The following is a 23,234-nucleotide window of genomic DNA, read 5'->3' as shown; positions in this document are numbered from 1 at the left end:
GGGCATATGGAGATTCCCAGGCTAGGAGTCCAATTTGAGCTACAGCTGCTGGCCTACACCACAGCCAGAGCAACATCAGATCAGAGCCATGTCTGTGACCTACTACACCACAGCTCATGGCAACGCCAGATCCTTAACCCACTGAGCAAGGTCAGGGATCGAACCTGCAACCTCATGGTTCCTAGTCAGATTCGTTAACCACTGGGCCATTATGGGAGCTCCTGAACAACTGATTTTTAAACAAGGCTGCCAGGTGATTCTAATGCCCGCTAGAGTTGGAAAACTACTGCCCTATTGGGAGGCCCACTAGTCAATAAATCCATGCCATATCAAAAAATTTACAACCAGCTTTTCAGTTTCTATTTATTTGGGAGACAGTCTGGAATCATCAGAAGTTTCAGGAAAGACTCTATCCTGAAAAAGAGACAGTGAAACAGATTTTACAGAGCAGCTCTAGCGAAAGGGAGTGAAACAAGGCACAGCTTGGTTTACTTGGCCTCTCCCTGGCCCCTTCCATCACAGTGCACTGAGCTACTTCTCAGGCTCCACAGAATAGTTAGGAAACCAATGAACCAGAGCTCTCTACAGTCCTTATCCACCTGCGGCCTGTGTCTTTATGCTGGCCCTTAGGTCCCAGATCCTTGAAATTAATATAGCAATTAAGACTGGCAGTCTCGGAGTTCCCGTCGTGGCGCAGTGGTTAACGAATCCGACTAGGAACCATGAGGTCTCGGGTTCGGTTCCTGCCCTTGCTCAGTGGGTTAACGATCCGGCGTTGCCGTGAGCTGTGGTGTAGGTTGCAGACGCAGCTCGGATCCCGCGTTGCTGTGGCTCTGGCGTAGGCCAGTGGCTACAGCTCCAATTCAACCCCTAGCCTGGGAACCTCCATATGCCGCGGAAGTGGCCCAAGAGATAGCAACAACAGCAACAACAACAAAAAGACAAAAGACAAAAAAAAAAAAAAAAAAAAGACTGGCAGTCTCTGGATATGCGATGGGGTCCTACTGTATAGCACAAGGAACTATATCCAATCTCTTGGGACAGACCATGATGGAAGATGATATAAGAAAAGGAATATATATGTGTATGTATGACTGGATCACTTTGCTGTAGAGCAGAAATTAGCTCAACACAGTAAATCAACTATTCATTAATAATAATAATAATAATAAAGAACTGGCATTCTCAGCTGGAACCACTTCTGATAATTTACTTGTCCTTTGAGTGAACAAAAAGTACTTTAATGGAAAAGTCAAAAAAGTATTTTTATGCCAAGGGTGCTATCCTCCGAATGTGCATTAAGTACAGAGGCAAAATGCAATGCTTTAACTTAGGTAGTGTGACCATCCCACTCTGTCATGCCCTTTTTACTTTTACAAAAATCCCTTACAGCCTAAATCTTAATCCAAAAATTCACCCTCATTACTGCTCTTTACCAGTTTCTACTCACTCCAAGTGTTACTCAACCAGATCCTTTTGCTTACAAATCTATAGTAGCCTTAGAGTTCCCATCATGGCTCAGTAGTTAACAAATCCAACTAGGAACCACGGGGTTTCAGGTTCCATCCCTGGCCTCGCTCAGTGGGTTAAGGATCCAGCCCGGCGTTGCTGTGAGCTGTGGTGTAGGTCGCAGATGTGGCTCGGATGCCAAGTTGCTGTGGCTGTGGCATAGGCTGGCAGCTACAGCTCCAATTAGACCCCTAGCCTGGGAACCTCCATATGCCGAGTGTGCAGCCCTAGAAAAGCCACCCCCCCAAAAAAAAGTCTAGCAGCCTTGATTCACCACTACCATGTCATCACCATGGACAAAAATCTCTCATTTACATTTACTTCCTCTGCCTCCTTTCGTCCAGCTCATTCTTCTCAAATCCCTTGGTTCCCCACCAAAGATGCTTTCCCCTCTCCATCTATTTCATTCCTCTCCTGGAATACTAATCTTAGGATGGGTTTAGGGATGAAAACCTTAGGCCAGGCATTTTGCAAAGAATACCACAAATTTCCTCATTTAATCCTCATACAAATACTAAGATTTAGGAATTATCCCTATTTTTCCATGTGGAAAACTGATGTTAAATAACTTGCCCAAGGTTACAACTAGCATTTTAATCCAAACCCTTCTATTTCAAAAGCCGCACTCTTAACCATTGTACTCTATTGTCTCCAGAGTCTGACTCAAATATGTGGGAAAAAAGTTTCCTTAACTTTGTAGACAATAAGAAGAAAAAAGATCTCTGAATAACTTTGTTTTTTAAACAGGGTCTTCGCAGATGCTGACAGCCTTCTAGCCAAAGCTCAAAAGGGAACATCACCTGCAGCAGAATCTCTCCACCTGGAGGGCTCCTCAGGGCTCAGCAGCTTGGCCAAGGAGCAGCACAGCAAGCATCTCCAGCAAGAATGGATGCAAGGCACAGGAGGAAGGCTGGATCTTGGGCACAGAGTGCCAATAGGGAACAGGTGATTAAGAGATCCCCGTCCCCATGAAGCCCATCAGTTCATTCTGAGACCTTCGTGGTGGTGGTGGTGGTAGTGTGCCTTTTAGTGCGGAACAGAGTAGCTGCCCACCTCAAAAGATTCCCAGATCCGATTTTAAAAGCTTTTAAGAGACAAGGTAGTCACCTAACAATCAAGGGCAAGCAATGACTCCTATGAAAAAGCCTACACATCTACGACAGCGCAGCTAACTTCGAGGGGGCACCAAGAAACGTCTATGGTGGTAAGAAAAGTGCTCCCGTGATGCCTACTAGAATGTAGAGACGGCCACGGCCCCCTCCTCCATAGAGGAGCTGCAAATCCATTTTCCCTTGGTCTGTGTGACAGAAAAGGGAGGCGGGCACCCCAATGTCTTCACTCCGAGGGCCTCAGCGACGCACCTCTCGAGCCCTTTCCTTCTAAGGAGTAAGAGGCGTCCCTGTCCGTCGCCCCGCTTAGCCCCAGTCCCCCTCTAGAATTCGGCAATTCTCTCTCCCCTACTCGCTCTCCCTCCAACCTCCTTTCCCCACCCCTCAGCGTGCTAGACCTCTCCTCCCCTATTCCTCGCCTCTCTTCCCTCCCCATTTGGTCCCTTGGCCCCGACTGTCGAACCGCCTGGCCCTGGTACCTTGAGCGTCACGTCGCACAGCTTGCCCTGCCGTCGAATCTCCTCCATGACGCCGTAGCCGCGACTAGGCAACTCGGACACAGAGAAGTGCACCAGGTCCTCCAGCTCCTCAGCGCCGTCCTCCACCATCTTCCTCTGCCGCCGCGACTGCGCAGGCCCAGCCTGCCGCCCCGAAACTAAGCAGGGCGGGGCGAGAGAGCGTGCGGCCGGCAGCTCGGAGCTCCGGGCTGGAGTAGGAAGGGCCTGCGCGGCCGCCGTAGTCTCAGACTACTTTGTGCCGGAAGCCCAACCGCCCCGCTTCCTAGTTCTTGCGCATCCTTTGTTTCCTCGTTACCGCGACCCTCGCTTCGCGCCTGCAGCTGCCGCAGTCTTTCTTGATTAATCCGTCCCATCTCCCGTCCTTCTTACTCAGCCCTGACCTTACTCATATCTCAACAGAGGACAGAGAACTTCATTTCCGCCACTACCCCGTGCTTCCTGAATCGCCGGAAGCGGCAGGTTGCCATGGCGACTGTGTACACAGCCTGGCAGAGGCTCAAGCCGGGATTCCTTCGCTGCTCCTGCTGCGGTCGTGCTGTGGGAGGGCTCCTACCGCCGAAGAGGTAATCAGGCATCATGCTTCGCCGGGGTTGGGAGGAGGGAAGCCGGAAAGCAGGTGTTGGCTCTGGCGGCGGGCAGTCGCTGGAATTTGAACAGCGCTCCACCTGGGAATTCTCCACTTTGGCTCAGTAACCTGTGAAACCTGGGCGGAGGAGGGCGAAGCGTCGCGGGGACCCTTTTAGCCTGGCTGCCGCTAAGGGTGTTCGAATCTAACGTTCCCTGGCCCCACGAGGGCCCTGCGTCGCGTCTGAGGTTTAGAGACCTCTAGTCTTCTGGACCCTTATGTGTTCGTAGAATTTCTAGTTGGAGTGGGCTTTGGGATTGCCAGTCCCAGCTGTTCGCTTTACAGATGTAGAAACCTCTCCAGAGAGGGATAGAGATGGTCTCCAAACCCACTGCCGAATGCCACACAAGGGTCCAGCATGTTGGGTCAGGAAAAGGAGAAAGGCTAGTTCTACTTGAGTTCCAGTCTTGTTTAGTCCAAGGCTAGGTGCGTTTGGGCTCTGGGAGGCTCTGATGCTGCTGCCTCTCTAGTGGCTCTGAGAGTTCTGATGGCCGCTCAGAGGTTCACTTTTTTTTTTTTTAATGGCCGCACCCATGGCATTCGGAAATTCCTGGGCCAGGGTTTGAATCTAAGTCACAGCTTCGACCTGCAGATCCTTTAACCCACTGCCCCAGACTGGGTATCAAACCCGCACTTTAGCAGGGACCTGAGCTACTGCAGTCGAATTCTTAAGCTACTGTGCCACAGCAGGACCTCCATAGGTTCACTTATTTACACCAGAAATAACTAAATGTGGTGTCCTTGAGGAAGAAGCATTTCCTACAAGGTCCTGGGGGAGAATGACCCTACTAAAAGGGAAAAGTGTTGAGGGGCTGGAGTTGGCTTCTTGCAGGTGGTGCCTGGAAACCCATTGTCTGCCTGGAAGTGTTGTGATGTTAGGGGTGGAGGCAGTATGGGAAAGGAGTGACATTATTTGCTCTTTGGGACTCTCTCAGTAGTGACCGAAGATGGACCCACATATGGAAATTCAGCCATCCTCTGACTTCCAGCCATGACCATCACCACCAATCACCATTTCTTAAGCACCTGCTCTGTGCTGAGCACTGTTCTGAACTTTGAGGGGGGATTCAAAAGAGATAGAAGGCACAGTCCTGTCCCTCAAGCAGCTTGTAATTTAATCTGGGAGCTGAAACCCACTCAAATGATGCGGCGTAAGAACGGTAACAAGCATTATTTCAGTAAGTGCACAATGGCATGGGGTCCTCAAATGTCTGGGTGTTGAGGGGCTGCTAGATAGCAGACTCACAGGAAGGAGCCAGTTAATAGAGAAAGCTGGTCTCAAGTGGATATGGGTCCTGGTGTGCCTGGAGCCATGGGTGTAAGCATGGGAAGTGCCTTGGGAAGCATAGATATGATGACTGCATGTGCATGTGGGCAAACTGCTGGGCAGAAAAGGGGCAGGCTCTGAGGGGAGGGAAATGCTTGGAGGTGGCTTCATGCTGCCCTTGGGCTGTCATTGGGGAGTGGTTTCCAGGAGGGGGGCTTGGGCATCTGCCCCCAGAGCTGTCCTGTTTCTTCATGGTCCCTTGCAGAGGGCACCTTGGACAGTATCTTAACTTCCTTGGGCTGGAGGATGGTTCTCCAGACGGGTATGGAGAATGCTTCCCAGAGCTTTAGATTTCGAAGGTCATTGTTTGCTTGAGTCAACACACCTCCCTCCACTCTCCACTTCCCAATAGCCTAGATCAAAGTGAACTTGGAAATGAGATATTCTCTTTAGTTTCCTCAATTTGGGAGTCATGTTAGAGCTATTTGTGGCTTTTCATTTCAAGAGCTCAATTTTGCAAACGAAGATTTTGGAACTGAAATTGGACAAGCTGTTATCCTTAGGTACCTTTTAGATTCATTTTCTAAGAATTAAAAGATCTGAAAGATCTCACAGTGACCAGGAAAAGACTTCCATGAAGTAATTAGTTGAGGAATGTTGGAAGTGACACATGCTCTACAGTAGGCAAATGTGAAAATAACGTTTGCTTATTTGAAGTGACAGTTGAAGGGTTTGTAATGAGGGTTAGAATTTTTTATTTTGTCTGCTTCATTAAAACTGTAAACTGAAAGGGCAGGACCTATTTAACTTGCTTCTGTAGAGATATTTAATGCCACTTGATATAGTTAAGATAATGGTAAGAGGAAATCAAGTGTTCACCACATTTGACTGTGTTGTGTCTGAAATGTGAAGGGATATTAATACTTTAAAAATCTGGAATCGGGAGTTCCCATCGTGGCGCAGTGGTTAACGAATCCGACTAGGAACCACAAGGTTGCGGGTTCAGTCCCTGACCTTGCTCAGTGGGTTAAGGATCCGGCGTTGCCGTGAGCTGTGGTGTAGGTTGCAGACGCGGCTCGGATCCCGCGTTGCTGTGGCTCTGGCGCAGGCTGGTGGCTACAGCTCCGATTCGACCCCTAGCCTGGGAACCTCCATATGCCGCGGGAGCGGCCCAAGAAATAGCAACAACAACAACAACAACAACAAAAAAAAGACAAAAAGACAAAAAAAAAAAAAATCTGGAATCGTTTCTATCAGGTAACACTCACTTAACCTCTCTCAGATAATACATATAAAATGTTAATAGTCTTTATTTAATATATGCTCCCCCCACCCTTTGGCCACCACACACAGCATGTGAAGTTTCCAAGATCTACTCTGTAGTGGCAACCTATACCAAAGCTCATGGCAACACCAGATCCTTAACCCACTGAGCAAGGCCAAGGATCCAGCCTGCGTCCTCATGGATACTAGTTGGATTCTTAACCTTCTGAGCCACAATGGGAACTCCCCTAATATATGCTTTTTTAAAAGTAAAATAATTCTAGTTAAAAGAAGAAATCTCTGTTGAACAGGACTTTTTTTTTAACAGTCAAGTTCTTGAAAATTACCTTTTTAAAAATATTGAACAGCTCATCAGTTCATTTGTAAGCATGCATTGCAATTGTGTAAGCAAGTTATTTTTTGCTCAATAACCATGTTGATATCCCTTTTTCCAGTTTGGAGGGGAAACTGAGTCGGCTCCATATGCCTCATATTTCCCTAATTTTACATAAATTCAGCAGCTCCTATGCTGGTTGTCTTTTTCAAATGTGTCCAGGAGTTTCCTTTAGCCTCAACTCCTCTATCCTGCCTCATGACAATAAAGGTTATTTTAGGGGCAGAAGCCTCATTTCTTAATGAACTGGGCCATCCCAGCCAGGAACATCAAAAGAGAACTGGATGATGCAGCACACATCCTGACCCTTGGGCCTCATCTCTGTTCAAAGCTAGTTTTGTACATTCTGGAAATTAACTCAGTTATTAGCATTCTTTATATTCTTGGTCTCATAAAAGTGAAATTATTGAAATCTGAGAGCCCAGTTTTAGGATTATATAACCACAAACTATTTGATGCTCTTGTTGAAATTATTTTTTAGAAGGAAAAAAGAGGGAAAAATATTAGAATGATCTTAGAAAAATGTATATGTAAAATTAGAAACGTTTCAATCTTGGAACAATTTAAAATTGCATTACATTAAGATGCCCATTAGTGTTGAAGTAAGTTATTTGGTATATATTCACAGGCCTTCATCTTGCTTTCTAGTATTACTTAACTAGATTTAACACAGTTATTGATGATAACAGATTTTTAGCTTTCCTTAGAACTCTTGACATTTTCTCTCAATACTTAATCCTTTGTGATTGGTATATAATAGGCACCTAAAAAGCTAATTAAGTTTTAAGTTCCTCTTAGAGCAATAAAAATCAGTGCATTTATTATGTCTATTTAATAATCCTCCTTGCTTCTCCACTCTATCACTGTCTGAACCGAATTTACTCTGTAATAGTATTAAATATGTTTACACAGACATTCTCAGGAAAGGGTGTAGTATGATTTGACCAATAAGACTAATAACCAATAAAATGTGAGATTTCTTTGTTATCATTTAGAGGGTTGTAGAATACAGTTTTTAAATTTTTTATTAAATACTTTAGTTGGACAGGATATTAGGGACCTATTAACTCCCCTCAATACAGCAATCCCTTTTATAGCATCTCTGCTAGTTGGCATCTTGACTTTGGATGACGGTTTATGGTGTTTATGGTCGTTACCTTGAGAAAGTCTTTTCCATTATATGACAACTCTACCTAATAAGAAGGTCATTTAAATCTGCCTCCCTCTCACTTATATCTAAAAGCTTTCATCCTATTCAGTGAAGCTACACTCAGCATTTATTTTCAACATTTTATTACATACGGTAATTATTTGTGATAGTATAAATGATGGAATACAAATATATGTGGGACTACCCACATATAGAAAGAAAATGATGAGTATGTAGGTAGTTTGGGCGGGAGGCGGAGGAGGTAGAAGACTGTGATTTTTCTCAGGGAGTGACAGAGAAGAAAAAAATATTTGGCTAGATTAAATATAGTTCTGGGGAATCTTTTTCTGATCTAAGTTAGTCTAATGGAGATAGAGGAGGAGGTGCTACATCTGAACCAAGGTATATTAATGAAAAAAGAAAGTTAGTGCTAATGCATTTTACAAGTAAATATTTTAGAGGAAAATATAATTAATAAGGCAAAAAAGTGGACTCAGATACAGAACATTTCTAGAAGTTACATCTAAAATTAGGCCACTAGAGGAGTTCCTGCTGTGGTGCAACAGGACTAACAGCGTGCTGGGAGCACTGGGACACAGGTACAATCCCTGGCCCAGCACAGTGGGATAGGGATCTGGCAGCTGGGGCTTAGGTCACAACTGCGGCTCACATCTGATCCCTGGCCAGGGAATGCCAGGGAACGCAGGGTGGCCTAAATAAATAAATTTAAATAAAACAATAAAATAAAATCAGACCCCAAGACCTCTAAAAGGAGCTTTCTTTTTGCTTCGTATTTTGGTTTCTTACCAGGTTGTTGGTGGAAAATAGTGAGGCACCCTATAAAGAAGGTAAGTACACGAACTTGTTGAGTGGTGTCCTGTGGGCAGAGCATTGAAATACTAGGAGGTAAAAAGGAAGACTGGCTGTCAGTGAGAGAGGAAAACATGGATTGCACGTCATGTTTCCTGATCTTGCTGGTAAATGGCACCTCCCTTCTAATTGTTGTTTGATGATGACTACTGAGAATCTCACTATCTCTTCTTTTTAGCTAGAATGGGTACTAGGAAAAAAGTTCATGCATATGTCCGTGTTAAACCCACCGATGACTTTGCTCATGAAATGATCCAATATGGAGATGACAACAAAGTAAGTACAGTGTGTTTACCTTCACCTCCCTGGGCATCTCTCTGTCTCCCCTCAATGCAGAGTGACCCTGTTTCCAAACAACATTTTAATGACCCAAACAGAATTGGTACAAGTTCAGATGGAATCTAGAGTCCTTCAATTCCCCCACAATGTTTTTTTTTTTAAATGATTTTTATTTTTTCCTGTTATAGTTGGTTTATAGTGTTCTGTCAATTTTTTACTGTACAGCAAAGAGACCCAGTCACACATACACATATACATTCTTTTTCTCACATTATCCTCCATCATGCTCCGTCATAAGTGACTAGATATAGTTCCAGTGCTATACAGCAGGATCTCATTGCTTATCCATTCCAAAGGCAATAGTTTGCATCTATTAACCCCAAATTCCCAGTCCACCCCACTCTCCCTCTCCCCCTTGGCAACTACAAGTCTGTTCTCCAAGTCCATGAGTTTCTTTTCTGTGGAAAAGTTTATTTGTGTTATATATTAGATTCCAGATATAAGTGATATCATATGATATTTGTCTTTCTCTTTCTGACTGACTTCACTTAGTATGAGAGTCTCTAGTCCATCCATGTTGCTGCAAATGGCACTATTTTGTTCTTTTTTGTGGCTGAGTAGTATTCCATTGTGTATCTATACCTTTTTTTTTTTTTTTTTTTTTGGTCCCCCAGTCTACATTTAGCATTTATAGCCAGTTTCATACATTTTGGCCCATGATTATAAGAAATTTAATTTAGGACTTGAGAATGTGATGTCTTTTTTTCCATGGTCTACACCACATCTTCTTAATCCATTCATCTGTCAATGGACATTTAGGTGGTTTCCATGTCTTGGCTATTGTGAATAGTGCTGCAGTGAACATACGGATGCCTGTGTCTTTTTCAAATAAAGTTTTCTCTGGATATATGCCCAAGAGAGGGATTGCTGGGTCATATGATAATTCTATGTATAGTTTTCTGAGGTGCTGCCATACTCTTTTCTCACAGTGGTTGCACTGATTTACATTCCCACCAACAGTGTAGGAGGGTTCCCTTTTCTCTACACCCTCTCCAGCATTTGCTACTTGTGGACTTCTTAATGATGGCCATTCGGACTGGTGTGAAGTGGTATCTCGTGGTAGTTTTGGTTTGCATTTCTCTAATAATCAGGGATGTTGAGCATTTTTTCATGTGCTTGTTGGCCATCTGTATGTCTTCCTTGGAAAAATGTCTATTCAGGTCTTTTGCCCATTTTTCAACTGGGTTGTTGGCTTTTTTGCTGTTGAGTTGTATAAGTTGTTTGTATATTTTAGAGATTAAACCCTTGTCAATTGCATTGTTTGAAACTATTTTCTCCCATTCCGTAGGTTGTCTTTTTTGTTCTTTTTCAATGATTTCCTTTGCTGTGCAAAAGCTTGTCAGTTTGATCAGGTCCCATTGGTTTATCTTTGCTTTTATTTTTGCCTTGGAAGACTGACCTAAGAAAACATTTGTAAGGTTAATGTCCAAAAATGTTTGCCTATGTTCTCTTCTAGGAGTTTGATGGTGTCTTGTTTCACATTTAAGTCTTTAAGGCATTTTGAGTTTATTTTTGTGCATGGTGTGAGGGTGTGTTGCAGTTTCATTGATTTACATGTGGCTGTCCAGTTTTCCCAGCACCACGTACTGAAAAAACTATCTTTTTCCCATTTATATTCTTGCCTCCTTTGTCGAAGATTAATTGACCATAGGTGTCTCGGTTTATTTCTGGGCTCTCTATTCTGTTCTATTGGTCTGTATGTCTGTTTTGGTACCAGTACCACACTATCCACAATGCTTTTTTAATTTACTTATTTGTTTTGGCCTCACCCAAGGCACACAGAAGTTTCAGGGCCAGGAATCAAACCCATGCCACAGCATCCTTACCCTGCTGAGCCTCAAGGGAACTCCCCCAACAATGCTTTTAATGAGGAAACTCATGAAACTCCCACTTTGAATTACCTTTTTTTTTTTTTTTTTTTGTCTTTTTGCTATTTCTTGGGCCGCTCCCACGGCATATGGAGTTTCCCAGGTTAGGGGTGTAATCGGTGCTGTAGCCGCCAGCCTATGCCAGAGCCACAGCAACATGGGATCCAAGCTGCGTCTGCAACCTACACCACAGCTTATGGCAACGCCGGATCCTTAACCCACTGAGCAAGGCCAGGGACTGAACCCGCAACCTCATGGTTCCTAGTTGGATTCGTTAACCACTATGCCACGACGGGAACTCCTGAATTACCTTTTTGGTTAATAAGTTTACCCTTTATCTTTGTATCTGACATAGGAAATCTACATTGTCCACACTCATAAAACTTGCTGGTGATCAGACCTCCCATGATACAATCTCTCAGGGAGTACAATAGGACTGTCATAAGTTGATTATTGTTAAATTTACCAAAGCAGATGGAGAAACTCTTTAACAAGAGAATTGCAAAGATCTGTCCATCCCCATGTCCCAATTACTGTCCTGAGAACGTTTCTGAACCCTGTGACAGGCTTAGGACACCTTGAGAGTACGGGATGTTTTCATTCAGCACACATTTGTGGATCAAGCAGCATGGAGGCATTCTTTAAGGAAGGAATTCAAAGACCAACTTCTCAAACTTAGAAAGTCCATCTGTCAGCATGCAGCCCTGTGATGTGCACCCAGCTGGACATGTCTCCAGTGACCACTGAAGCACAGAGCATTTAATGTATGATGGATTAAGCCTCTCTCTGTTTTGTTTTGTTTTATTCTTTTTTATGGCTACACCTGTGACATATGGAAGTTTTTGGGCTAGTGGTAGAATCAGAGCTTCAGCTGCCAGCCTATGCCACAGTCACAGCAACCATATCACTATATGCCAGATCCGAGCCACATCTGCAAACTATACCACGGCTTGAGGCTTAACCCACTGAGTGAGGCTTGGGATCAAACCTGCATCCTTACCCAAACTGTGTTGGGTTCTTACCCTGCTGAGCCAAAAATTTTAGAGGAATTCCCTGGTGGCTCAGCGAGTTAAGGATATGGCATTGTCTTTGCTCCAGCTCTCTTTACAGCTGTGGTGCGCTTTCAATCCCTGGCCCAGTAATTTCCTCATGCCACAGACATGGCCAAAAAAAGAATTGTTAGAAATCTTTTTTCCTTCTTTTTTAGGGCCGCACTTGGCAGCATATGGAAGTTCCTGGACTAGGGCTCAAATTGGAGCTTCAGCTGCTGGCTTAGGCCACAGCCACAGCAACGCCAGTTCCAAGTCACATCTGCTACTTATGCCACAGCTCAGGCAACATGGGATCCTTTAACCCACTGAGTGAGGCCAGAGATTGAACCTGTGTCCTAATGGATTCTAGTAGGGTTCTTAATCCACTGAGCCACAACGGGAACTCCCTGTTTTTAGAAATATTTGCATTTAAAACTCTGCTGATTACAAGTAGATAGGCACCCTCAATTTACTCTAATACCACTAAGTAACTGCGTCTGAGAAGTCCAGAGCTTTTCCTTAAGCTATCATTTTATCATTGCTCACATTGGCCCATAGTGGTGAGTCAGGGGGAGTAGGTACTCACCACAGTGCTGAGGGAGGCCTCACTACCAATAACCGGGGAGATGGGGCTCAAGCCCAGGCCTCCGTTGCCAAGCCCACCATTCTCTCTGGCCTAATTCAAGGCCTCCCTGTGTTTATTGAATTTACCTACAGTTGTTGAATGAAAACATGATAAATGTTCTTGACCCTATATCATTGATGGGGGAACCAAGACAGACAGCAACCTGAAAAGTAGGGTAAGATGTGCTGAATCTAGCAACTGCTTCCATCTTGAAAGTCTATGGCCTCCCTGCAGCAGCTTCTTTCCCCTCTGCCAAAGGTCATCTAGAATATGTGGGAGTCCTTGTTCTTCCTAAAGTTTACCTCTTCTGTTTCCTCCAGGTTGGCCTTAGCTATCAGTGACTTTTTTTTTTTTAATGGCCACAGCTGAGGCTTATGGAAGTTCTGGGCCAGGAATTGAATCTAAATCACATCTGCAACCTATGCCAAAGCTGCAGCAATGCTGGATCCTTTAATCCGTGGTGCTGGGCCAGGGATCAAACCTGTGCCTTTGCAGCAACCCAAGCCACTACAGTTGGATTCTCAACCCATTGTACCACTGCGGGGATGCCTATCAGCAACTTTTTTATTTCTTTTTTTTTTTTTTCCTTTTTATGGCTGCACACAAGGCATATGAAAGTTCCCAGGCCATGGATTAAATTGGAGCTGCAGCTGCAGCCTGTGCCACAGTCACAGCAGCACCATATTCAAGTGGCGTCTGTGACCTATGCCACAGCTTGCAGCAATGCCAGATCTTTAACTCCCTGAGCGAGGCTAGGAATTGAACCTGCATCCTCACAGAGGATCCTTAACCCACTGAGCCAGAACAAGAACTCCTATCAATGACTTTTTTTTTGTCCTTTGGCTGCCCACAGCATAAGGAGTTCTCAGGCCAGGGATCAGGTCTGAGCTGCAGTTACAACCTATGCCACAGCTACAGCAATGCTGGATCCTTAATCCACTGTACCAGGCTGGGGATCAAACCTGATCCTAGCACTCCAAAGATGCCACCAATCCCATGTGCCACATTGGGAATTCCAATCAGTGACTTTTTTACTGGTTGGACTTTTTTACCAGTTTCTTAATAAATATCTCTTTTTCTCTCTCTTTCTAGACCATTGATATTCACTTAAAAAAAGATACTCGGAGAGGAGTTGTCAATAACCAGCAGACAGACTGGTCATTCAAGCTGGATGGAGTTCTCCATGATGCTTCCCAGGACTTGGTTTATGAAACAGTCGCGAAGGATGTGGTTTCTCAGGCCTTTGATGGCTATAATGGTAATTGAGTTAATTAACTGTTGTTTTACATAAGAAGCTGCAGAACTCCACCCCCTCACCCCTCAGGAAGAGGTATGATGAATAAAATAAAATACAACTTCACTTACTAACTTTTGTTTGCTTATTTGTCTGTCTCCATGTTCTTATGGTGGAAAACTTTTTTGCTTGGTGACATTGTGGTTGTGGCTTGATCCATGGTCCTGGGATCTTACCTTAATAGGAAGATTAAATGACCTCATCTTTCTGTAGGTCATGGATTCAACTATTACCCTGTTTTATATCCCTCAAATATTAGTTTCAAACATAATGCTTTTATAATGAATTTGATAGAGTTGAAACATTTTTCTCTTGGCTACCTGCTAAGAGCTACTTCCATTCACTCTATCAGCACAATCAATCTACATATTCTAGTATAGGATTTTTTACATATATCACTAAAAACTTGAGTACAGTTTGATTTTCTTTCTTTTTTTTTTTTCTTTTTGGGGCTACACATGTGGCATATCGAGGTTCCAGGGTAGGGGTCCAATTGGAGCTACAGCTGCTGGCCTGGGCCACAGCCACGGCAATGCTGGATCCTTAACTCACTGAGGGGGCCAGGGATCAAATCTGTGTCCTCATGGATACTAGTCCAGTTCATTACTGCTGAGCTGCAACAGGAACTCCTTGATTTTCTTAAAAGCTTAACCAAAAAAAAAAAGCCACCTTAAAAAATTAAAATTTTTTGGGAAATTTTTACAAACTTGTTCAGTCTGTGATTATTTTAAAATAATTGGTAAGGACCCCTTGTGTAAAACTTACCAATTAAAATCTTAGATTTTAAAGTCCTTAGAAAAAATATATCACAGTCTGTAGACTTTACCCATCTGGTGACTCTTGACTAGAATGTTCCTTGTTTGCAGGTTTTAGGTCTTCTGTTTAATAAAAGTCCATTGAGTGTAGATGCCCAAACATTGTAATGTATCCTGTGTGTGGTATACTGATGTGGTCCTCATCAGTCCGGAGGGGCTGTGGCCCTGAGGAAGTAGAGACAAAGTAGCTAAAGCCCAAGAAGTCTAGAGTCATAGGCTCTGGCTGCTGTGGAGCCACAAATGGGCAGTATATGCAGGATTAATAAACACCACTCCTGACTCCAGCTCAGATGCTGAATTAGAGCCCCTTGTATAAAACCTCCCAATCCCAGAAACTAGAGCATCTGTGTAGCAAAGGAGAATGCTATTTTCCACAGCCCAGCATTACCTGGGCAGGTCTGCTGTGTAAATGCCCAGAAGTAGCCTTGGATGGGGTCTGGCTCAGGCTGCCCAAGCCTAAGGAAGAACAGATGGGAACCAGAGCCCAGGGTGACTGTTTTAGGCAGAGACTGGTGGTGATGGTAGACCTAAAGCATGTGAGGCGTGCAAGTGAAAGTCTTCCCAGAGAGGGTGGGGGGACCAGATCAGGACCTGTCATGGTTTTCCACTTCTGGAAGTATCCTGGAACCAACTAGCAGCTCTTTTGTCCTGTGGGAACTTGCAGTCTGCAAAGAATTCTCACTATTAACAGGAAGTACCCTTCTGCTCCCATCTCTTCCTGGGGATTTTGAAAGCTCTTCCTTCCTCCTACCTGGACAGCCCCACAGGGAGGCCTTAGCCCTGGGAGCCTGGCTGTTCCTGTCCTTCCTAAGAAAGTATTGGAGTTCAGTGGTCCTATCATCTCCTTCGTTTTTCTGGGAAAATTCTCAGTTTCCCTGGGATTTTCTGTTCTCCTTGGAAGTCCTAAGATCTGATCCTCTCTTGGGAGAGGAAGCAGTAGAGCACTACATGGACCACAGATTCAGAGCAGCTGTCTGTGTTTTCACCATTTATGTCGTTTCCCTGTCTATCTGCCCTCTATGGCAGGAATTCCTGATGTCCTTGACTGCTCCAATGGCCACCTTCACACGAAGGTTCTGGCTGGCACTTGGCATACTGGGTTGTGGGAAAGCTGTCCTTGGAGCTATTTTCCTGGATGTCACCAAGATGTGTTTTGAAATGTTTGCAGGCACCATCATGTGTTATGGGCAGACGGGAGCTGGCAAGACATACACCATGACGGGGGCAACTGAGAATTACAAGCACCGGGGGATCCTCCCTCGTGCTCTACAGCAGGTAGAGAGTGGGCCCATGGGTGGGATGCCGCACAGATCCCCTCTCTCTACCACAGATGCATAGTTCTGTCCCTCCCAGCCAGCTATTGGAGTTGCAGCCTGCAGGGGAGACAGGATACATTGTGGTGTGTGTGTGTGTGTGTGTGTGTGTGTGTGTGTGTGTGTAAACCAGGAGTTCAGGTTCCAGACTGACCTACACCCACCCTGAGCCTGTTTCCTCACTTGTGAAAGAAGAGGTCAGACATGCTGACTGGCTTCTTGCTGCTCTGATGGTCTATGGCCCTGTCATTGAAGATTCGGAGGTCCTAATCATGTTCCTTCCTGATTTTAATGGGGGAAAATTTCCTTACTGTCCTGCTCTGGCTTCTTCCACCACCACAGCCCAGAAAGAGCAAAGGGAAGAAGCAGGGTGCAAAATGAACTTTCAGGACTGAGTCAACCCTGGGGGTTTTGGAAGTGTGACTGAAGGCCCGACGGAAGGGATGTGCTTCCTTGGGAATGTGCTAGCCTGGTTCTGTGAGGATCCTCTTTTTGGAGGTGGGAATCAAAGGACCTTTCCCTAAAAGCATCTTGAGGTTTTATACCCCTGTCCTATAAGAAGTGTATATGTCCCTCAAGTGTATAACCATCCATGCTGCAATTTTTTGAATCAATATCCCTAATATCCCATGGTCATAGCTTTAGTATCTCAGCATCTTACACTTTAATAGTCTAGCTCAGTGCTTCCAAATAGAAATAAAATGTAAGTCATATAAGCAACTTTGAGTTTTCCAATAGCCACATTTTAAAAAGTAAAATAGGAGTTCCCGTCGTGGCTCAGTGGTTAGCAAATCTAAGAACCATGAGGTTGCAGGTTTGATCCCCGGCCTCACTCAGTGGATTAAGGATCTGGTGTTGCCGTGAGCTGTGGTGTAGGTCGCAGACATGGCTCAGATCCTGCGTTGCTGTGGCTGTGGCGTAGGCCAGCAGCTACAGCTCCGATTTGACCCCTAGCCTGGGAACCTCCATATGCCACGGGTGCGGCCCTAAAAAGCAAAAACAAATAATAAGTAAATAAATAAAAAGTAAAATAGGGTATTCTCTTGTGGCACAGTGAGTTAAGAGTCTGGTGTTATCGCTACTGTGGCATGGGTTCAATCCCTGGCTCAGGAACTTGCACATGCCCCAGGCATGGCCAAAAAAAGAGAGTAGAGAGTGAAAAAGAATAAAACAGGTGAATTAGTTTTAATAATATATTTTATTCAACTCCATACAGCTCAAATATCATTTCCACATGTAATAGATATGAAAATTATTGAGATGTTTTGCATTCTTTTTCCTTATACTAAGTCTTTGAAATCGGCTGTGTATTTTATAGCACATTTCAATTTAGACATTAAATATTCATCAGAAATAGTTGCTTTGCATCTAGATTTCATGAAATTTATGGTTGAAAGAAGACTGATAAACACAGGTTGTTCCAAACATACTTAAAAGTTTACCAATCACTGAACTTAGTATCAGTTAAAAAAATTGGGGGGGAGTTCCCGTCGTGGCTCAGTGGTTAAGGAACCCAACTAGGAACCATAAGGTTGCAGGTTTGACCTCTGGCCTTGCTTAGTGAGTTAAGGATCCAGCGTTGCTGTGAGCTGTGGTGCAGATTGCAGACTCGGCTCAGATCCCTCATTGCTGTGGCTCTGGCAAAGGCTGGAAGCAACAGCTCCGATTTGACCCCTAGCCTGGGAACCTCCATATGCCTCAGGTACAGCACTAAAGAGACAAAAAGACAAAAAAAGAAAGAAAGAAATTAAATAAAATTTAAAATTAATTTCCTCATTTGTACGAGCCACATTTCAAGTGCTCAGTGGCCACCTGTGTCAGGTATCTATGCTATTACACAACACAGATCTAGACTGAGCAAGGGGGTATGTCCGGGATCCTCCAGTCCAACTACCCACTTGACAGACAAGAAAGTTAACATCCAAAGAAGGCAAAAGATCAGCCCAAAGTCACCTGCTGATAAGCACTTAGGAAAGGTACTGGAAGACAGGCCAAGTTCTGGCTTAGCTCCTTCCCTTACCAGCTAAGCAGCTGTAGATGGGTATTTCCCCTTCCCTGCTTTAATCACAGTGGAGTTATGAGGATGAAGCTAAATAATGGATGATGTGAAAGAAGCTTATATTTGGTGAAAATCACAAAACATCTTCACCCTAGAATCCTTTCTGTTCATCATACCTCTACTTCTAGAGATTGTACACGTTGGAGTTTCCTTCATGGCTCAGTGGTACCGAAACCAACTAGTATCCATGAAGACGAGGATTCAATCCCTGGCCTTGCTCAGTGAGTTAAGAATCCAGCATTGCTGTGGCTGTGGCGTAGGCTGGCAGCTGCAGATCCAATTGGACCCCTAGTCTGGGAACTTCCATATGTCACAGGTTCAGCCCCAAAAAGACAAAAAAAAAAAAAAATGCAAGAGAGATTGTACAAGATTAGCCAATCTGTAGGTCAAGCCTCAAAAAACTACAACATGGTAACAAATACCACTCAATGGATTACTACCACTACTACTAATTGTTGTTGATGATGACTGTCACACTAACTAAACTGTGAAATCTTTTAGGGCAAGGATTCCCTTCTAAGGTGAGCGCTCCCCCAAAGCTGGCTGGTTGTTGGAGTTCTGCTCTCGGTGACTGCTGTCCAATCTCCCACCTAGATTTTTAAGATGATCGAAGAACGACCCACACATGCCATCACTGTGCGTGTTTCCTACCTGGAAATCTATAATGAGAGCCTGTTTGATCTCCTGTCCACTCTGCCCTATGTTGGACCCTCAGTCACACCAATGACCATTGTGGAAAATACTCAAGGGGTCTTCATTAAGGGCCTGTCTGTCCATCTCACAAGTCAGGAGGAGGATGCATTCAGCCTCCTTTTTGAGGTGAGATGATCAAGTCGAAGGGTTCCTTCCTTCTTTTCTCCCTTTCTTCTTTATACCAAGAATTAATTCCCCGGGATATGCTATTCTTTTATTTATTTTATTTTTTGGGGGGGGATATATTATTCTTTTAAAAGTCATGCAGGTTGGAGTTCCCATTGTGGCACAGCAAAAACGAATCCGACTAGCAACCATGAGGATGCAGGTTCGATCCCTGGCCTTGCTCAGTGGGTTAGAGATCTGGCGTTGCCATGAGCTGTGGTGTAGGTTGCAGATGTGGCTCAGATCTTGCATTGTTGTGGCTGTGGTGTAGGCCGTCAGCGATAGCTCCAGTTGGACCCCAGGAGTGGGAACCTCCATATGCCACCGGTATGGCCCTTAAAATAAAAGGGGGCCAAAAAAAAAAGTCACATAGATTGAAACTCTTACACATTGCTGATGAAATGTAAAATGGTGCAGCCATTTTGACAGTTTCCCCAAAAATTAAACATTAATTTTATCATAGGACCTAGCAGTTCTACTCCTAGGTATCTGCCAAGAGAATTGAAAGCATATGTGCATGGAAAGACATGTACACAAATATTCATAGGATTATTAATAATAGCCAAAGACTGGAAATAATCAAAATATTCATTAACTGAAGAATGAATAAACAAAACATGGAACATGGTACATCCATACAGTGGAAAACTATTTAGCAATAAAAAGAAATAGAGCACTGTTTTATGCTATAACCCAGGTGAATCTCAAAAAAATCCTAAGTAATAGAGTTCCCACTGTGGCACAATGGGATCAATAGCATCTCTGGAGTGCTACAACGCAGGTTCAATCCCTGGCACAGTGGTTTAAGGATCTGGCATTGCCATAGGTGCACCATAGGTTACAACTCTGGCTGGGATATGACCCCTGGCCTGAGAACTCCATGTGCCACAGGGCAGCCAAAAAAGAAAAAAATGCTAAGTAAAAGGGGAGTTCCTGCTGTGGCACAGCGGGTTAAGGAACCGACTGCAGCCACTCAGGTTGCTGCAGAGGTGTTGTTTGATACCCAGACCAGCACAATTAGTTAAAAGGATCCAGCATTGCCACAACTGTGGTGTAGGTCTTAGTTGCAGCTTGAATTCACCCCTGGCCTGGGAACTTCAATATGCCACAGGTGTGGCCATTAAAAAAAAAAAAAAAAAAAAAAAGCTAAGTAAAAGAAATAAAAATGTTCACCTGTTAGAGTTTCATGGTGGCTCAGTGGATTAGGGATCCAGCATTGTCACTGCTGTGGCTCAGGTCACTGCTGTGTCACAGGTTCTAACCCTGGCCTGGGAACTTCTGCATGCCGCAGGCATAGCCAAAAAACAAAAACAAAAAAAAGCAAATTACTGATTTTTCCTAATTTTTAAAAGTAGTACGTGTTCACTACCAAAAAATACGGTAGTTTCTGTTGTGGCTTTGCTGGTTAAGATCCTGACATACTGTCCATGAGGATGTGGATTTGATCCCTGGCCTTGCTCAGAAAGTTTTGGATCCAGCATGGCTGTAAGCTTCTCTGAAGGTTGCAGATACAGCTTGGATCTGGCATTGCTGTAGCTGTGGTGTAGTTTGACAACTGCAGCTCCAGTTCCACCCCTCGCCTGGGAACTTCCATATCCCACAGGTATGTCCATAGAAAGAAAAAAAAAAATGAAGGCACAAATCTGTATATTTAAAAAAATCACCAGTGAACTCTAACCCAGAAGTGACCGTTATTAACATCTTGGTAGCAACATCTGTTTATTCTTTCTTCTGTGAGTGCCTTTGCATCCCTTAGAATGTACCATAATATGATTTTATCCTTCACTTTCTTAATGAGGTGTATTACATTGATTAATTTGCATAGTCAAACCATCCTTGCATCCCAGGGTAAATTCCACTTGGTTATAGTGTATAGTCCTTTTGTTGTGCTGTTGAAGCCAGTTTGCTATGATTCTGGATTCTGCATTTTTCTGGTATTGCTGTCGGCATTCTCCTGGCTGCATAACATTCTGTTGTACAGATAGATCATTGCCTAATTGTTGAATATGTAGACTGGTTACGATTCAGTATTCATGAATGTTTTCAAGGGTATTGATTCTTTTCTTTGTTTTTAAATTTGATGGCCGCACCCATGGCATATGGAAGTTCCTGGGTCAGGAATTGAATCTAAGCTGCAGCTGTGACCTGTGCCACAGCTTTAATAATGCTATATCCTTTAACCCACTGCACCTGGCCAGGGATTGAACCCACACCTCCCCAGTGAACCTGGCTGTTGCAATTGGATTCTTAACCCACTCTGCCAGAAGGGCTCTTAATTCTTACTGCCACATTGCTCTTTAGAAAGCTTTACAAATTCACACATCTCTAGCAGTGGGTGAAAGTATAGGTCTAGACTCTAATTTGTGTCTTACTCTACTAGTTTATAAATGACATTTCCCTGGAAGGTCTGGCTGATTGCGGCGATATAAAAATCATTTGTGGGAGTTCCTGGTGGCACAGCGGGATTGGCAGCATCTCTGCACACTAGGACTCAGGTTCAATCCCCAGCCCAGCACAGTTGGTTAAACGATCTAGTGTTTCCATAGCCATGGTGTAGGTTGCAATGGCAGCTTGGATCTGATCCCTGGCCCCTGAACTCCATATGCCTTAAGGCAGCCAAAAAAAGGAAAAAAAAAAAAAAAGATCTCTTGTGTATGATTCAAAAATGACCCAATTGCCTTGTTATTTTCATTTTTCAAAACATCTGCGTTTTCCCTCCTCTTCAGGGAGAGACCAACAGGATTATAGCCTCCCACACAATGAACAAGAACTCATCCAGGTCACACTGCATTTTCACCATCTACATGGAGGTGAGGGCAAGCTCTTTGGGAGGGGCAGTAAATTCCATGGGGCTTTCCCAGTAAGTAGCTTTTCCCTGTGACAGTCTAACCTTTGCTTGGGTGTTTCATAGGCCCACTCTCGGACCTTATCAGATGAAAAGTACATCACTTCCAAAATTAACTTGGTGGATCTAGCAGGCTCGGAGAGACTGGGGAAGTCCGGGGTAAGTAGGGGAGCAGGAGGTTCTTCCTCAGCAAGCCCTGGCCCTGTCTGCAGCTTCGTGCCTGTACATGTGGGCTGTCCCTCATTGGGCAACTGTGAGCACAGTCCCGAGCTAGGCACAGTAAAACTGGAGAGATAGAACTAGCAGAGGTGGAACAGCTCTAGCAGAGAGACAGTTCTTACCTGACAGGAATTTTGTAAATATTAAATGAGATCATGGCTCCTAAATTCTTAGCAAGGTGCCTGGCACTTAGTCGCTGCTCAGTAAATGCTCCATGCTCGTCTTAGCATATCTCGGTGTATGGGTGTGAGTGTTCACATGATGAATATTTGCATGAGTTTTTGCACCTCACATAAATATCTGTATGTGTGAATATTAGCATAGGTACTCATAAAAGCATGCAGATGAACATTCCTGTGTACATTCGTATGAATGTTTGTGTATTACCAAAATTTTTTACTCAAGTATCTGCACCAATATTCCCATATGTACTCATATTAGTGTGACTCTTAAGTGAGTATTCTAATGAATATTCACACAAGCATCCATGAGCATTCACTTGAATATCTGCATGAGTGTTCCTATAAGTCCAAGATGGAATACAATCCCATGACAGGGAGAGAAGACCCTGGTTCTGGGAAGGAGGCTCTTGCCTGGCCACAGACCTGCAGTGTTCTTTGTGGGGCAGCCTCTCTACTTGGTCTAAAGGGGTACTGACCTTTGTTTTGCAGTCTGAGGGCCAAGTCCTGAAGGAAGCCACCTACATCAACAAGTCGCTGTCATTCCTGGAGCAGGCCATCATTGCCCTCGGGGACCAGAAGCGAGACCACATCCCTTTCCGGCAGTGCAAGCTCACCCACGCCCTGAAGGACTCGTTAGGTGAGGATGTTGTTGATGCACAGGGAAGGGGGACAGGTCTGGCATATTTGCTACTGCTGATAATGTGATTGCTCCCTCCTGGGGGCGTGGACTTATCTACAGCTTTAAAAAAAATTGTTATTATTATTATTATTATTATTGTTAGCTGTACCCTGTGGCATATGGAAGTTCCTAGGCCGGGGACTGAACCTGAGCCACAGTTATGGCAACATGGGATCCTTAACCCACTGCACAACATGGGGACTTCCTTTTTTTTTTTTAAAGCAAGATTCCATATATGCTTTCTACCAGAGATGTACTTTATTTTTTGGCCACTCCAGCGGCTTGTGGAATTTCCTGGGCCAGGAATCTAATCTGTGCCACAGCAGTAACCAGAGCCATAGCAGTGTGACAACACTGGATCCTTAACCCACTGAGCCACCTGGGACCTCCCCACCTGCAGCC

At 44.3% G+C, this 23,234-nt stretch overlaps 2 protein-coding genes across 42 annotated transcripts in view; one reads left to right on the top strand and one right to left on the bottom strand.

The window, feature by feature from the left end:
* Positions 1 to 3,242, bottom strand: part of KLHL18 (kelch like family member 18) — a 78,293-nt gene extending 75,051 nt beyond the window's left edge. For 16 of the 17 annotated variants that reach the window (XM_084988289.1, XM_084988292.1, XM_084988293.1 and 13 more), the window contains exon 1: positions 3,098 to 3,242. Coding sequence is in view for 8 of the 17 variants with exons in the window: in XM_021068721.2 (XP_020924380.1) it covers positions 3,098 to 3,226 (129 nt within the window). In the remaining 9 variants the exon portion in view is untranslated. Of the gene's footprint in view, positions 1 to 3,037 lie in introns of all 17 variants that reach the window. The other variant, XM_084988300.1, reaches the window with a different exon arrangement.
* A 153-nt stretch (positions 3,243 to 3,395) lies between these two features.
* Positions 3,396 to 23,234, top strand: part of KIF9 (kinesin family member 9) — a 45,770-nt gene continuing 25,931 nt past the window's right edge. For 5 of the 25 annotated variants that reach the window (XR_014823057.1, XM_021068712.2, XM_021068705.2 and 2 more), the window contains exons 1-9: positions 3,396 to 3,699; positions 4,697 to 4,939; positions 8,884 to 8,981; positions 13,661 to 13,826; positions 15,846 to 15,952; positions 18,644 to 18,868; positions 21,634 to 21,717; positions 21,819 to 21,911; positions 22,643 to 22,790. Coding sequence is in view for 21 of the 25 variants with exons in the window: in XM_021068712.2 (XP_020924371.1) it covers positions 4,753 to 4,939; positions 8,884 to 8,981; positions 13,661 to 13,826; positions 15,846 to 15,952; positions 18,644 to 18,868; positions 21,634 to 21,717; positions 21,819 to 21,911; positions 22,643 to 22,790 (1,108 nt within the window). In the remaining 4 variants the exon portion in view is untranslated. Of the gene's footprint in view, positions 3,700 to 4,696; positions 4,940 to 8,645; positions 8,684 to 8,883; positions 8,982 to 13,660; positions 13,827 to 15,845; positions 15,953 to 18,643; positions 18,869 to 21,633; positions 21,718 to 21,818; positions 21,912 to 22,642; positions 22,791 to 23,234 lie in introns of all 25 variants that reach the window. The other 20 variants (XR_014823059.1, XM_021068707.2, XM_084988247.1 and 17 more) reach the window with 12 other exon arrangements.

Source organism: Sus scrofa, chromosome 13, assembly GCF_054392235.1.
Source record: "Sus scrofa isolate SSC_HxYL_T2T_F1_AM1 chromosome 13, Sscrofa_HxYL_maternal_Yorkshire_Landrace_v2.0, whole genome shotgun sequence".
In the NCBI taxonomy this organism is placed as follows: domain Eukaryota; kingdom Metazoa; phylum Chordata; class Mammalia; order Artiodactyla; family Suidae; genus Sus; species Sus scrofa.
Note: the sequence above shows the minus strand (reverse complement) of the source record. Positions and strands in the feature narration are given on the sequence as shown.